Source organism: Rhyacophila brunnea, unplaced genomic scaffold (genome assembly GCF_057557595.1).
Source record: "Rhyacophila brunnea isolate RB1 unplaced genomic scaffold, BYU_Rbru_1.0 scaffold_6, whole genome shotgun sequence".
Taxonomy (NCBI): domain Eukaryota; kingdom Metazoa; phylum Arthropoda; class Insecta; order Trichoptera; family Rhyacophilidae; genus Rhyacophila; species Rhyacophila brunnea.
In genome coordinates, this window is record NW_028233276.1 from 16672406 (window position 1) to 16690028 (window position 17623).

A 17623-nucleotide genomic window follows, 5' to 3' on the forward strand; every position below is an offset into this window, starting at 1 on the left:
TTAAATATATTTAAAAAACTGAAGGTTGAAACGCCTACTAATTCGTTATTATTATAATTATCCTGTTGTAAGATATTTTGGAAATTTTCATTAGGTTTGTCAGATATATTTTTAAACGGTAACATTCCGTTTAGGTAATACTTCAAGAAAACAAAATACATCTAAATTTTCGGTTGAAAAATACGACAGTTTTACTTCATTATAGTAAAATACAAATTTAATACTAAAAATGGGGACCGTGTACGCAAAGGTAATATATACTGCAATATTACATTAAGTAAATTCAGGTAGCTGTCAAGTTACACAACACCGTCAACAAATTTTAGGTTAACATTTCAAAATAGATAATTTAGACAACTATAATATCAGAATACTATGAACCTTACAGACTTTTATGTTTAGATAATGGTTTTACGAATTTACAATATTGTTTTTGACAAAAAATAAAAGATGCATTGGCAATGAAACATACATTTTTTATGTGAATGACAAACATGTCATACTTATTTTCACATAATATCCTGAACAATATTATCATGTTTTTGTACCTCTACTATTTCATAGTTATTCTTTTCCTCCGTCACATCTAAACATAATTTTTGTGTTTTTCAGGATAAACCATCTAGGCCTTTTTTTGACATAGGGGCTGAATCAGAATTTTCAACCGTTGAACAAAAAAATATCAAAGAACCTCCCCCATCGACCAAACCTAAACTTCGAGGAGTAAAGGTATAATTCATTTTATTATATTTAGTTTATTAACAGTTCTGTCATTTACACATGCTGAAAAATATTATTCTTTTATGGTTAATTTATTAGTTCAACTAGATGTTACTTCAGATAACACCATTTTTTAAATCCTTTTTCTCATTTATGCTAGAGTGATGCGTGCGGATTATCCGTGTACGATACAGTGTATACAACGATATAATAGCTTTTAGGAAATTCGATCTGAATCATTAAGACTATACCTCAGCTGAGGCATGGTCTAAAAAGATCGTAACTGTGCGACGCGTGGATTGACCTAATGACGCGTGCCGCACGGGACATGGTTTGTCATAAACATTAGACATGCGTCCATTTAGTGTTATCTTTATTGATTTATTAGTAGTAATAATAATATATTCATTGACATATTTTCTTTTTCGAGTACAGGCATAACGTTTTTTAGTCATCTTTATACGATATAAGAATGTATTCTTACGATACCATCACAAAAAAAATCGACATACCACAACCTCAAATGCCGATGGGCGACAAATGCGAAATTTCGTCTCACCTATTATTGGAAATACTCACCCGCCTGCGTATTGTAATATTTTGATGTTACCGATCTAATTCCAAAAAAATAATTAGCTCATGGAATTCTATATATCAGGAAATAGTAGGAATAAAAAATATATAATTACCGTTTTCATATCCTTACAACAAGACGAATTAAAATATGCCATTTGTTGTTATTTAAAAGTTTTGTCATTCGCATTTTGTTCAAGAGATCAAATCGATGATCTTCATCAAAAACCTCACTGATATAGGACCATCCGCACTTAGGAAATAGATTTGGCATTGCATGTAAACGTGGTTTATTGTTTTGCTTGTAGACAATTTCGATAGATTTAAATGTCTAATTTATCAATCCACTACATCGTATTGTAACACTACCCATGAAAATTGAACCATAGAATAATCTTAATATATGAAGATATAAAATATCTCTTGCTGCTGCATTGCGGATATATATAGATAAAATTATGGTTATATGTGGTGTAGATAAGACTATTCTTTCATATTTTGTTCAAATAACATCACATAATATACCTATTTCTTGTTATAGGCGAGAGTAGAAAAGGTGAATATTGATGGACTGGGACGGACGAAAGATGACATCATTAAAGAGACAGTCGACCATTTATTCATGGCGCAGAATTTCGAGGAAGTCATCGTTCGAGCAGATAAAGTACGTAAATTGATGTGAAGTATCACGGCTCCAATATTACAAGGTGTCTTACATCTTCACCAAAATTTTAAGCTCTTAATCAGTGTTTCTCAAACTTTTTCATACCACGGCCCCTTAAATCAGAAAAAATAAATCCAAGACTCCCCTCCCCTAAAATTTTAGTCTTTATTGACCAACAGTACTTAATTTAACATTAATTATTGTTACCAATGACATTAATATGGACGAATCATCTGGGAAAAAAAATGACACTCACTTTATTGTCGGGTCTGCCGAATGGCATAATCTGTTCTAACGCCATTACAATAAAGGTGATATTACTATAAATTCCTGATGCTTTTTGTTAGGTCTGCCGAATGGTTCGGTTCGAACGGGTTCGCTCAAATGAACATTGTCATTAGAAGCACTGCTCTAACCATTACAATAAAGGTCATATTGCTATAAATTCCCGATGCGTGATATCGCATAATGGAAATTGTGTGACGTCTACCTATACATGCGAATTTACTTGCTAGCTACTGTATTGAGTGCGTCGTCCATTAATAATGTCATTGATTGTTATAGATACATTTTTATTAAAAATAATGGAACATTTCCTTTCATTCTTGATTTTTCGTTGACTAAATAGATTTATATTGTAGTTATCTGTTACTATTTCGTGCTGGGATAAGTATTCATTGAATTGATGTATTTCCAAGGGCAAGAATAGAATTTTTATGTCATAATTTAGTAATTCTGTGTTTAAAATTACTATCCGACACGTGAAAATTTCTGCTGCAAATTCAACATCATGCCACTTAGCGAGACGTCTTGCGGAATAATATTTTAATTGTAAATAGTCCGGCATGTATAGTAATTTATGTGTAGTGATAAAATTTCAAAGTACATATATTACAGAACTAGTTAACTTATCAATAGTTAAATATTATTATTACAATATAGTAAGTATAAAAAATCAGACGATTACCGCTTTTATTTCTTCAATATTTTTAGCGCAAACTTTTGATGTTTTATTTGTGTTGAGTTATAAAGCTATCTCTGAAAATTGAATATATAAACAGATATATAAAAAATACTTTATATTCACATAAACATATTATTACTTAGGTATCTATATTTCGAAAGAGTAATGTTTTGTTTTATTTATAAGATGTTTGTTATGAAAGTAAGTGTCTTGAAAACTCTCTCACAAACATTGATGAAAATATTCAAAACTACGCAATTACCATAACAATATTAATCTTATCCAACTTACATTGTGCCTTCTGATGGTTTACAAAAATATAATGATTTTAGTGGAAGCTTAGTACTAGCACTCTGGTATGCAGTACCGCAAACACAAACTTTATTCAAGGGCGTAAAATGTATTTTTCTCACCGTTTACTATGGATTTATTTATTCAAAGTGCGAAAACAGTGTTTATGATAAGGTTTGTAATTTACTGTCCATTTAACACGACCTAGTAAATCGAGACTCAACTGCACTCAATTGTTCATTCTTATTTCATATTCTGATTTTATTTATCTGACATTGCTCATTTTATTCTGAAGCAACTGGTTTTCAACCGTATTGGTAGAATGTAAATAAATTCTGAATATTGTACAGGGTATTGATATGTATATGCTTATTTTTGCTTTACTTATTTTGGATACTTTCATATACTTTTTTCATGAAGTTTTTCTATAGAATGAAATTATATTGTTAATTATTGTCTCATTTTCAGGTGAAATCGAAGTTGGACTCTTTAGGATGTTTCAAAAATATTGGTGTCTTCATTGATGTAGCAAAAGGCCCAAATGCTTCTGCAGACGGCTTGGAGGTAACCCATTATTCAGCATTTATCTATGGATCAGCATTCAGTGTGAAATTTAAACTTAAACTAAACCAAAAATATGTTTCAAAATTGATTGATTTTTTTTTAGTCATTTAATTTTGTATTTATTTCAAGCAAAAATATATGAATGAATTTTCAAATCCTGCTCTGAGGTATAATTTAAAATATTGGAAAGGCATTACTTGTAGTTATAATATTACGTACCAAGATTTTAATCAGGCATTTTTTTACTTTATTACAGGTAACTTTTCAAGTGAAAGAGTTATCTCGGCTTATTGGCGGAGTTAACACTATGGTCGGCAATAATGAAGGCTCATTGGTTGTAGGTACGTACACATACATATTAGTTTTTTTTGATTTGTAGAGTTTGACTAAATTTGGTAGAATGTTGTCAAATTCTTCTTGCAGGCGACATGTTTAGGTGTTGGTATCGTTATTTTCAAATGACACTAACACCATGTTGTGAAGCCGATTGTCATATAATTCATTTGTATTCTCAGTTTAAATTTGGGCTTGGTCTTTTTGTCATTTATGTTTAAATTTATGATTATATATTAATTGTGAACAGGTGTTAAACTGCCAAACGTGGCGGGAAGAGGCGAGCGGGTCCAATGCGAGTACATGATCGGAAACCGCAAGTCTTCCAACTTCTCACTCACCTTCATCAAACCTTACGTCAACAAGAAGTTTGAACCTGTGTAAGTTACCGATCAACCATAACGATATTATGACTCTTATGAGTGATCAAAAAACAGTGAATTAGTTAAATTAAAAATTATTTAATTCTATGGGTTCATCGTATCGGGAAATAGCCAACAATCATGTATAACCTACCTCTAAAACAACATCAAGAAATGTAATGCTTCTAAGCTTCTTAAATAGGATAATTATATCAAAATGAATTAGGAGCTGTCTTTCCGTTCTTGATAATAATAAGATTATTGGTTTTTTTATAAGTATCACAACCTTGTGAAGCTGTTCACCTCTATCACCATCTGTTACCGTTGAGGTACTGAATATTATATGAGTAAAAGTGATATATAATTAAAAATGAGTTAGACACCGTTTTCACGTCACCACATGCCTATTTATGAATGAAACAGAATTCAAACATTTAACTGTTTGGTATGAAAATATATAAGCGTTTTATTTCTACCATTGGAGTAAATCCCATGGACATGGTGTGTAAAATGTCATTAATATATAATTTGATCGTTTCGGCTTGTCTTGTCCTCCTTCAAACACTAAGAATATTAATAAATGTCATTATTTTTCCATGGAATAGTAATATAGGATCATTTGACAGTGAGATTGCATTTATAGAGTGTTAAAAATAGTTGTATTGGATTTACAAATGCATATTTTACTTTGAAGTCAGCTTACTCAACTTGGTCACTCAATAAAATCTTCGACATCTAAATTTTTCTCTCTCAACTTACTGATAATGTGTTTAAAAATACAGTAATTACGTAATAATAACTATTGTTTTCACAATTTTTTTTAGGTTCAGCGCAAGTATAATCCAGCAAGCTGGGGAATTCCCATGGTCTGGTTATCGGCAGCTCGATAAAGGCCTTCTGTTAGATGTTGGATTCAAAACTAGCAACAAGGTACTTATTCAAGAATTTCTTATACTGAACTTTGTTAAGGTTGGATTATACCGGTTTATCATATGAATGTAATGAACTGTTTTGATTTGTTGAATTTTATGAATATATTTTAAAGAAGCAAAAGGAAAAAATATAATTATAAACAGGTGATACACGTCCCCCAGTTTTGTTCCTTGTAGAAAGTCACATAGTGCGATTTCAACCGATTTGTATTTGATTTATAACTTTAAATAGAACACATGTTGGTAATATACATACAGTCGAACTCGGTTACTATGATCACGGATATAGTGAGATTTCGGATGTAATGAGGAAACATTCGTTGACATTTTAGTTTATGATTTTCTCCATTCACTGTTATAACGAGCAACTTATCGGATATACCGAACTAAAATATCGTCAAAAATTTTCTTAAAACTGTAAATGTGTTGATCGTTTAAAAACAGTTCGACCCTAAGCAATAAAATCCGACCGGACAGGATGCCGCCGGGATCACATTACGTTTATGAAACTAGTTAAGTATTTAAGTATCCACCTAATTGGTGTTTTCGCCGGATATATTGAAAAAGTATCCATGCATATGGTTGAAATAAGTAAAAAATTCAAGGTTTGTGAAGTCAGTAGGTATGTACCTAGGTACCAGCGTTCATTACAATAAACAACTTCTTTTGTAGTTTCTGAATGCCATGCTTGTTTCGGGGATTTTTATGATGGTTTTCAGATTTTTTATTTTCGACTTTTTGTGTTATGTGACCACTCATTTAAAAGTACCTATTCTCTGATATAACGAGTAACACTTATAACGAGCAAATTCAGTCGGTCCCATCTTCCTCGTAATAACCAAGTTCGACTGTACTATTGTTTCAGACGAGACACAATTTCTGTTGGGAGGGACTGTTCAGAGAGACATCGCTAATGTCACGAACTGCTTCATTCACTGTCAGGGAAAGCTCTGGTGATTATTTATTTAATTTATATTACAATGTAATCTATATCTAGAACTTTAGATTTATTTAGCCAATTAAAGATTGTATGTAATGAGAAATGATCTTCTTTGTCATAAACTTTAGAATCAACAAAAAGGTTTGTATGTAGCCATAATAATGTAGTTCAATCAATGAATGATTTGATAATGATAATGATAAATACTCATCACCAGTGGTCAGTTTGTTAAATGTAAATTAATCAAAAGATTAGTTGGTAAATTTAATTATTGCACAAAATACATAATTATGTATGACTTCCTTGTTCACTGGAACCAGATGTTTTAATAAGACACGGTGGTATTCAATTTATTATGTTTTGATTTTTTTAGGTCCAACAATGAAGTCAGCTCTTCGACACATAGTGACTATTGACACCCGGGACGACAGAATATACCCGAGTATCGGCAATCTAGTCCAGTTTACTTCTGAAGTTTCAGGTATTCTTTTTAGCGAATTTTATTTGGTAGTGAATATTAACCCGTTTAACATAATATTTAACTTTATTGGACCCAACTACTTTAAAAATACCAAATCGTATGATAGTGAAGATATCTAATTTATGTTTATTTGTTGAAAAATATTATTTATGGAAGTTGCGAATGCTCATACAGGCAGCCCTCGACTTTCGGACGTAATTAGTTCCTGGAAATGTATACGAATGTTGAATGTATAAAAGTAGATTAATGTAAAAAAACATCAAAAAGTGTGCTTTGAAATATTTATCGTAATAGATTTTCGGGTTTCCTTGAAATATTTATTGATCAATGGATATAATAAAGTTAACGAAGTGTATTAAAGCAAACAGGTGTTTTCTTTATAAACTTGTCAAGAGATAGTTGAATACCACCCTTTTTTCTTTGTGGGGAGAGGAGAGACTTGCATTAGCAGTTTTTGCATTAACAAAAAATCTAAATTTTATGAAACGTACGAAATAGCGGTACAATTCGCTGTCGAGGAAAGTCGAGGGCCGCCTGTATCTCTAAATTTACAAATGTAAAATAGGTCAATTTATCCTCAAAGCAACGATATCTTGTACAGTGGTCTACCAATGGAGATTTAGTTTTGTAGCTTGTACAATGGACAAAAATTTATCATTACTATAAGATTTTAAATGAATTCTACACAGAATATAATATGAATCATGTCATTACTACTGCCTTCGCATAATTTTATCATAAATATAATGTATTTTCAGCATGACAAGAGTCAGTATCTAGCTTAATTGGTGAAACACTCTTGTGGTTTCAAATCACACTATTTGAGTTTTTTTCAAGGATTTCTAAAAAACAATATGTAATTGGTTTATGCCATATTCGTTTATATCATTTTGCTTGTAACTTTAAATCTCGTAATTGTAAAATTTACACTTACTATAATTTTACACACACGGTGCGATTATTTATTTTAAGATGTGGTTTTATTATATCTATCATTGTAACATATTTAACTTCAAATTTATTCTTTACATCAATTCACTATTACATTTCTTTTTCATTGTTTTCAGGCTTGGGCGGCAGTATGGCTTTCTTAAAAAATGATCTCTATCTTCAGACAAACCTCAAACTCACTGATGAAATTGTAAGTTTGTACCAATTTGTTGATTAATCAGTGTACTATCATTGCATTATACAAATTTTAAAGTACTCGCTTTTTCATAGACCGTTAAACCTTTAAGCTTAATAGCTACCTCCCTCTAGACAGAGAGCCACAAGTGAGAATTCCATTTGAGGAGTTAGTGAATAACAAATACATTCCGCATGGACGGCAAACCACGAAAATACAAATATACATTTAAAAAAACACATAAATTTTTGACTGATAAGAGTACTCACCTGGATATTGAAAGATGTGAATTAGAATCGCACGCAATCCAACATTATTTCTATGATTTCTTCTAATAGTAATGTTTCTGAGGTTTTTCAAAATCACCCATTTCTATTAATAAAAATCTTAACATCCTTTTGTGTATATTCAGTATTGAATAAAAATATAATAGTTTAATTAGGTTATGTATACCTTAATTTAAAATCCAGAAATACGCTTTGTAGTTAGGATACAATACAATACAAGTTACATACTTAATAATCAGAGACCCCTCTTACCTCACCGAAAGACAGGTTGTTATTCACTTAAATGCTTTCTCGTAACTGTGTATGGAGTATTATACTCTCAACACAACTATAATAGTTGCTGTATTTAAAAATGGCAGTTATGTTAAACTGAAAGTTATTTTAGCAACACAATGATGTTATATATTGTGTTATGATGTGTTTATGATGGCATGAAATCAGTTAGTCACATGCGTCTTGTTTCTTGAAAATACATGGGCATGTTTGCAGGTATTGCAAGGTTCGCTGCAAATGGGGTTATTGAATGACTTCTACGGCACTAATCTTACGGAGCATTTCTACGTGGGCGGTCCACAGAGCATCCGCGGCTTCCAGGAGAGGGGTGTCGGGCCTCAATGTGACGGAAACGCAATCGGCAGCAATGTAAGTGTGAGATCAAACTTGATAACTAAGTTTGGTGGGTGTAAGGACATTATAACTGTGGTTTATTTATCAAATTGTACAGTGAACTTTGATGGATTAATTAAACGTTTTTATGCATTTATGGATGGAGTGACATCTCGGCATTGTTAATGGTCGCATTGGCTAACTGATAGACACAGTATTTGAAGAATAAAAGGGTCTTTGTAACCATGGCCGCTGCAAGAGGTACAGCCACCAATGAAAGGAAAAATATGCCATACTAAATGAAAGACACAAGATGAAATTAATGGTTCACATGGTATATTGGTTTGAGGTCAATTACCCGCTGGACAAAAACCTCCCAGACATTACCCCCTCCTCCGTATTAAAATAAAAACTATTTAAATAAATTTTCATTACAACAAATAATGGGTACAAAAGTTTATTTGACATATTTTAAAATTGCACTAAAATCTAATGTGGACATTTAAAGAAATGTGTTTTCTATTACGTAATATATGACTCAAATAGGTATCTGCATTTAATCAATCAATTGATTGAGTCTCTCTATTCATATAAAACTATTTAATAGTGGAATCATCTTATATATTTTATTATAATATTACATCTTCAAAATTTTAAGTCTAAAATCTGCACCTCTTGCGCAGTTCCAATTTCCAAAACATGATTTTTAAGTCAAATGATGACATGACAGATGAACAAAACAAATGTATATAGCGTTGCTATCATTCGCGGTACACACTGAAAGAAGTGTTATTAATAATTAAATTATATGTGAATATTATATGTTGCCATGGTGGTTCCTTCAAATAATGGGGAACTTTTGCAACACGTGAAAAAGATTTATTGAAAGGTATGAGAAGACATTCTTCCTATTCGGATTACTTCATTAATTATTGATTGTGAAAATAATACTTTTACATAAGCAAGAATATTTTCCTTGACTGTGGTAAAACAGATGATGATATGATTAGGTACCTTTATAAGTGATCTTTTTCTGTTATTTGACATGAGGCACGTTCCCAAATTATACATGCCAGCATAAAATTCCTAATAATTAACTAGAATTTAGATATTTTTTGTTCATACATCCTTTGATAAGCTTTCCACGTGGTCATTTTATAATTTGAGAGATATACTTGCATAGAATAAATGGATTGTGCAATCACCACCATTATTCAACCTATTATTTACAATTATAATGTATTCTAATTATTATATTATTCCACTACATATTCTTGTGTCCCATTCGTCTAAATACATTAATTTAATAAATATTTATTTATCGTAATACATATCATAAGATTTTGACATGTGTGATTGTATTTGGTATGCTTTCAGTGTCAATACTCCGACAGTGGGGTGAAAGGAGTGAAAGTAAGCAAAATGTTGTCAATCCAATTCACCGTCGCAACTTGAACAATAATTATTATTATTTAGTTTACAGCCTAGCAGTGGCAATGTAAAAAAACAAATCACACTTGAATGTGTTGAATTACTTTTTAATGCAATAAATCAGTGATCAAAATAATTTTAATATTGTAATGGTATTGACAAGGCACATTGGCCATATTATGTGAAGAGTTTTGTTTATTTTGAAACAGACCTGTTAAAACCCTCAATTTTCTAAAATGTTTGAACCCCAGTTTCGAAGCAATATATTTACTTAGAAAGATTTAGAAGAAATTCTTCTATAGAGATGAGGCCTAAAAGTATGAAAGTTAAGCAAAATAGGGACCTCTAATTCTCATATAAACTCTCAATATTGTCCACCATGTTATTTTTTTTGTCCATACAAAAATGGTATGTCAAACTGAAACTTACTTCTGTGAAACCACTAAAGGCTCCATCTGGAAGAAGATTCGACATCTTCACTGACCTGCTTCACCTACCTGACTAGTTATAGCTATAGTATGGATTTTTTTTATTTTAATTTAAAATCTCATAAAGCAAGTATCTATACTTCAAATTATGTACTTCTTTCAAGATTACACAATTTAAACACAAATAATTTTGTAAAACATTGGATTGGAATGTATAATATTTTAATTTAGAATATAGCACAATCACCAAAAATAATAGAATACAGATTTTGTTACGAGAAGTATATGTTAGCAACTTACTCAGCCTAGTAGATCTGTTCTCTGGGTGCAAACACACATTGAAACACAACATGTGAATTTGCCAAACCTGGGATTCAAACTCCGAGACACACAACTTCTCTAGCGGACACATAGTAGTTCAATCTGCTGATGGTGATTTTTGGTTGTTCATAAAGAGGCCGTTTCAGGAGTATAGATGAGGATCGTACTGTTAATCAGTCAGAGTGGTGACTTGAAATACTTATAAATATAGATGAACGAACGTGAGATACATACACTGTAAATACTGTAAAAAAGTTTCCAGAATGCGATGGTTATTGGTTTAAGTGCCGTTCGGTATAAATATTTTTCAATTTGTTTTTTCTAAGATGTAGGTAGGTTTCCGATGTCTTCTTGTGAAAGTTAAAATACAAAGTGGAACACTAGCACATCAAAACTAGTTAAAGCTGTACACGTGCAACATTTATTAGGGGTCATCCATAATTAGTGGCGTACCATTTTCTCTATTTTTGAATCCATTTCATCCCCATCGTCACAACAATCTACTACCGCCGTCTAAATTAAATCACATTTTCAACTCCCCCCCTCATTTGATGAAAATGATCGATTTTAGTATAATGGTCTTGTGCAATATTTTATTTTCAGAAAAAAATAGTTTTGTCATCAAATTATATCAGAACCCTATGGTCGACCATGGCAAGAATTAAATTATTATAGCTGAATTCGAATTAAGTAATAATTTATGTGTTGAATTTTGATGAAAACTTTTCATTCATGAACTAACAAAGCACTGTGGTCCACATTCAGTTTGGACTCACCTGCATCATAGCGATATAAAATTTCATTGATTGAAAACCGCTCCATACTAATCAGCCAACACCTCCATTGGCTGCATACTGCCTAGTATCAATAGGCCGACCAATGATTGTCTTATAAACCATTATAAATTGTATACGCCTTAAACCTAGGTGAATTTAGGTGAAAGCTTATCCTGTAGATATGGAAATATAATTTAATTTATATATATTTATAATTTATATTAATATAATGTAGTAATTTCTTTGATACGTACATAATAGTGATAAAATTGTTCATTTTGAGGCGAAAAAGTGTAGTGTTGGTTTTGGGCTGGGGATGTTTGTTTGCGAGTGTGTTTATGTGTATGTTACCATTTTGCTTGCTTTGCTTCCTTTCATCCTGAAAACTCTGTACTACTCTATCACAGAAAGAAACACTTGTATGGATCACAAATTTCGTTTATATCATTTTCTCTCACTGTCCAGTAACTAATAGGCGTAGACGCCTATGTATATTATTAACTTATTAATAACTGATAGACTGAGGATTATTAAATATTCGAGGCAGTGTAATTGCTACTAGGTACATCTAGTGACGGAACTCTGAAACATTAAATTAAATACAATTTTAAAAAAATGTAAAAATGAGTGTTCATTGAGTTTAAGGCTGAGATGTATAGAACGTCGAGTTACGTTATATCAAAGTTATGCCAAAATGGAATGATTACTGTGAAAATCTTAATTCATTAGTGAGGCTTTGTCACATTCCACAAACAGAAATAAATACCTATTTCTTCTGTCTTTTGTATTTCGGTAGTTTTTATTAATATATATTTTTAAGTGTTTTATTTAGACATGTTTTGATCTCAATGTGTATATTTTTTATTGACATGGCAAGAAATTTATATACCTATCGTATTAAGATGGTGTCTGTTTACGAAAGTAAATGTTAACAGTGTTGATATTATAATAAGACGTATTATAATTAATACTGCATACATACAAGTCTTTTATATTTGCGTGTATAAGCAATCCTCAAAATATTTTTCCTTTGTCAATACGACATTAAAGTCTTATTTTTTTAATATCTGGTTAAAATGTGACTGTTATTAGATTTCCAGGATATCTGTTTCACGCGCACACCATTGTACGCATGTTTACTGTAATGCTAGTTACTGATCACACAGAAAAAGGCTAATTAGTGACATTCCATGCATCTTGGCCAAGTTTGGATATTCTTACTCAATTTTCTGATTAAATTCTATCAATGAGTTCTCTCAACTTATTTCAATTTTCAATCATTCATAGTTTTAATGTTTTTTTTTTAATTAAGATACATTGATTTTGATGACGTTCAATGTATATTCTGTCTTCATCCAGACCATCCATTGTGGCGTGGCGTAATTCATAGAGCGACCGTCTTGGACCCGGGTTTGATACCGTGGCCGGCGTAAAAATGCACATTTTGCTTTCAACGTGTGTTTGATCGATTATATAGGATGAATGGCTAACAACCGTTCCCCATAAACAAGTCTGTTAATAATTATATAACGTCCACCTTGTGGAGCCATATATATTCTACTTAGGAGTGAACATGGTAATTTAGTTTTACAATGTATATATTTATACTAAATAGAGCTTTATGATGATATTTTTTAGCTATTTTGACATAGTTTACTAAATATGTAATGTAATAATTATTGAATTTCGAATAGTTGTAATTCGATTTGTATTAATATCGTTTGAAATTATTATAAATTATACAACTGATAAAGGATTAGCTTAAAAACTGTATTTTCTAAAGCAGTTTATATTAATTATTTCCTCAAATTTTGTTGTAGGTATCAAGCTTCAGTATTTAATTGCATGTTTCGTAAATCTGTCACTAGATCTCCCTAGTAACTATAACACTCCACCCTAATGACACTTCACATTGTTTACATTGAATAATTTATTCTAAATCAAACCTCCATGGGATTTTGCCAATTATAATTCAGGCTTTGCCTCTTAACTTCGGGTAATGTGTATAATTTCACTATCTATTATATAGGTTTACCTTGCCAATTGATGTAAAGCTTTTGTGACTAAACGATTTGATTTGAGTGGGCACATTCTATTATCTATGATCTGTTTAGATATTAATTGACAACACCCATGGACGTTTATCAATTTGTAATCAAAGATAGAAAGTATAATAATGTTGCCCTCTATCTATGACATTGTATAAAATGTCGTTATTGAGCTGTTGAAACCTCCTATGTGACAATTTTGTTAAAGTAGTTTTTTTTTTAATTCATATTAGGTATCTACGACCTTATAATTTAGAAAAATTCTCCAGAATTAAAACATAATAGTAATAGAAACCTCCAATGGAACATGTCTCATTTTAATAAGACCATAATATCTCCAATGTGCATAGTTATTACAAACACTCGATGATGACGAGCCTCGTACTGCATGCTATTTACATAAATCTAGTTATTCAGACTTTCAAAGAAAAATTAAGATTCTTCATTAATTTTTATGCTTATAAAACAGTTTTTGTGTCTTTCCTGTGAATTAAGATTTTATCACAATAGAGGTTTTAACAGCTGTTTCAACGATGATAATATGTCATAAAGAGAAAATAATAAAAATAAGAATTTGTCATTATTCTGAACTATTGTGTCAATAAATATAGTTTATGATATTGTAATCAATTGATTTCATATTATGGAAAAATGGTTGAAGTCTCACAATAAATATTGTCTATTTTAAATTTGTCATAAGATATATATTGAAATTATTCATCAATAATAATAATTATCATAATACAGGGAAATTCATACCCACCTAATATGCATTATTTAATTGTCTACTGTGAATTAAATTAATACTTTTTCCCTCAATTAACTTACTTTTCTCATTATAAAGTATTGTAAATATAATATGTGTGTAGTAAAGGATTATACTATATAAGTACGTAAATATTTAGAAATAGTAATTGAATTAATCTCAATGAAATGTCAACGCATTTTTTTGATAATTTGCTAATATAATTTCTTGTTTTTCAGTTTTACTGGGCGTCAGGTCTGCATGCGTATACGCCGCTGCCTTTCAGGCCCGGTAAAGGCGGCTTTGGGGACCTCTTCAGGGCTCACTTCTTCGTCAATGCTGGAAACATTGGACCAATCAACAGAGGTATGTACATACTAATTATCTAATCTTTTATTTACACCCGTGATACACGGCTTTTTTACTCATTTTCTAATTGTCTGCATGTTGCACAGGGGTACAAGTGTCACATAATTATATTCTTTGCTGAGTGTAGATAATTATTATCAGTGCTTATTATTTCACACATATTCGTCATTAATGTGTCGAGCAGTGGCGATGGGTAGAGGTAGGCTGTGGTGATCTTATATAAATAATGCATACTTTGTCACTCATACGTCACTCACTCATTTGTTTTGTTGAACTAAGAATAAAAATTGCAGATGGTGTTAGTTTTTAGTTTTAGATTAGTTTTTAAAATTCAATTAGACCCTGCGTAAACCAAGCCATAATAGATAAAAAATTCTTCTATCTATTTAAAATATTATGGTTTCGTTAGGCAGGGTTTAATTAAATTTTAAGAACTAACTAACACAGTATGACTGACAGTGTACAATTTTTGTTGGATCTCCACAGCCTACCTCCACCCTTCGCCACTGGTGTCAAGCACAAAGATATAGAAGTGACAATACAATAACTCCATACTTAACTATAGCATAATAATTATATCAATGAGGCTTGATTTTTTCACTCCGCTCATTTACATACCTTTACAAATGAAAATCGTACTCCACATTTAGTTTGGACTCACGTGCATTATAGTGAAAACCGCTCCATACTAATCAGCTGACACTATATGCTGACCAATGAATGGCCTTGTTTGCCTTACGAATTGTCAGAAATTGTGTACACATCAAATCTATACGAATTTAGCTAAAAGCCAATTCTGTATGATAAAGTTATAATTAACGGATGAAAGCCTTTTACCATGCTTCACTAAAAACCAACTGGTTGGGCTGTTGTTGATATAAAATATTACTGTAATATTTTTTTTTTCAGCTCAAAATGTAGAAACAAACATGGACTCTGTGGTGAAAAACATCCGTTTATCATCTGGACTGGGTCTGGCTCTTCGGATAGGCGACCTAGCTCGCTTCGAATTAAATTACTGCTTCCCGTTTTGGTACAAACCCGGCGATGTTATTGCTCCCGGAATTCAGTTCGGGCTCGGAGTAAATTTCTTGTAAAACACAATATATTATCATTCAGTGAATGAGAGAACATTGTAAAAAATTTCAAATACTTTTTAAGTATTTATTTTGAAGCATTGAAAATTTATTTTATAAATCTTAGAATATTCATCCATCACGTTTGAATATGATTTACAGAGATTAAAATATTTAAAAATATTCCAAACAAATTGACTAATAAAATTATTAATGTGAAACCGAAATTTTAAAATGGACACCGTAAGTGTACATACTCATGTAACTATCTGGTGTTCTGGCTAATTATTTCGATGCATTAACATTGTACCCTGTATTTTAACACCTTTTCTAAATGAGATATCATATAAAATTTAATAACTTGCATTATTGATTTATTTATAATAACGTAATGCAATGATTAGATTAATAATTTTCTCATTGATTTTTCATACTAAATCGGTGTAAATGATGTAAATTAAATTAAAAAAAAAAACAAACAATGTCTCCTAGCTCTATCATACGTACCTGCTTTGTGAGATTGAAAAATGAAGTTTTAAATTCAATGTATGATAAGAACAATTTACATGATTAGAAAAACAATGATTGATAGTGTTGTTATATCGTGTAATGCGATTGTCTAATTTCCATCTCTTCTTAATATTTAGACATATCCAATTTTGCAATATTTTTCATAATCATATTATTATGTTCCCATTTTATAATAAATTTAAAAGCCGTGGAAATATTAACTGCAACAAATTAACTTTGTATTGTTATTTTTCTGTTGTGTTGTAATAAATTATTGTGTTCTTTAATGTATGTACATCTACGAAGTATTGTTGATTTGCTAAGAAATGTTTATTTGTATGGATGTAAATTTTGATTGTCGAGAAAACTTTGAAGTGTATAAATTAATTTATTTTACCGCTTAAAATTAAAGAACTTCTGCCATCTACAAAACAACGGGTCTTTCAATAATGTTAATTATAGTACATAGTTAATTTAATCACAAATACATTGGCATATGATAGAAACAGCTTTGCAGGAATATAACCTGAGTACTTAATGTTTTATTATAAGTACGTTCATATCGGAAATGTATTAAGAAGCTTGTCTTGTATCAAATATGGCCTAAAATAACTTGTGAACATTTTAAATAAACACAAATAATAATTAGATTTTCTTTTTCGTCATTTTACAAAATGACATAGTGTGAATTTTCAATCATCCAAATTGATTAAAGGTTGATTTGATTTTCATTTCTCTACCTACATAATAGATATATCATTAATCACCTATAATTATATTGAAAGAATTTTGTTTTTGTTAAGTTGTGACTTTTTAATAATAAATAGATGAATGATAAAGGAATTTGCAAAAAATATTTTAAAATAAAAGTCATGTTAAAGTTGTTAATAATTTTATTTTATTATTATGTACAGTAGAAAAGACTTATATTAATAATAAAATATAAAATGTTTGACACATGTTTTTATACCAGCCTCCTGCATCCCTCATTGTTTAATAATTTTATTATTTAAGTATAAACAATCGATATGAATACTTAATGCATATGTGTAAGAAAACCTGTGGTTGTGAAAAGT

At 30.7% G+C, this 17623-nt stretch overlaps 1 protein-coding gene across 2 annotated transcripts; it reads left to right on the top strand.

Annotated features, from left to right (window-relative positions):
* The first annotated feature begins 117 nt into the window (after positions 1-117).
* Positions 118-17395, top strand: LOC147065304 (sorting and assembly machinery component 50 homolog A). 2 transcript variants are annotated; one of them, XM_085956585.1, is made up of 14 exons: positions 118-250; positions 613-729; positions 1835-1957; positions 3681-3776; positions 4033-4117; positions 4360-4489; positions 5296-5401; positions 6269-6356; positions 6717-6824; positions 7892-7965; positions 8727-8879; positions 10221-10256; positions 14832-14958; positions 15871-17375. In XM_085956585.1, the coding sequence occupies exons 1-14, from the start codon at positions 230-232 to the stop codon at positions 16056-16058; spliced, it is 1452 nt and encodes a 483-aa protein (XP_085812711.1). In that variant the 5' UTR covers positions 118-229; the 3' UTR covers positions 16059-17375. The 2 variants fall into 2 exon arrangements, with proteins under 2 accessions (XP_085812711.1, XP_085812712.1); XM_085956586.1 differs by lacking the exon at positions 10221-10256 and having other exon boundaries at positions 15871-17395.
* The last annotated feature ends 228 nt before the right edge of the window (positions 17396-17623 follow it).

What these genes read in the sequence shown, in the direction of transcription:
- LOC147065304 (XM_085956585.1), top strand. Translation starts at nt 230, where the DNA reads ATGGGGACCGTGTACGCAAAG. An exon ending in AACAAGAAGTTTGAACCTGT is followed by an intron (nt 4,490 to 5,295) that starts GTAAGTTACCGA and finishes AATTTTTTTTAG; the next exon opens with GTTCAGCGCAAGTATAATCC. An exon ending in GATTCAAAACTAGCAACAAG is followed by an intron (nt 5,402 to 6,268) that starts GTACTTATTCAA and finishes CTATTGTTTCAG; the next exon opens with ACGAGACACAATTTCTGTTG.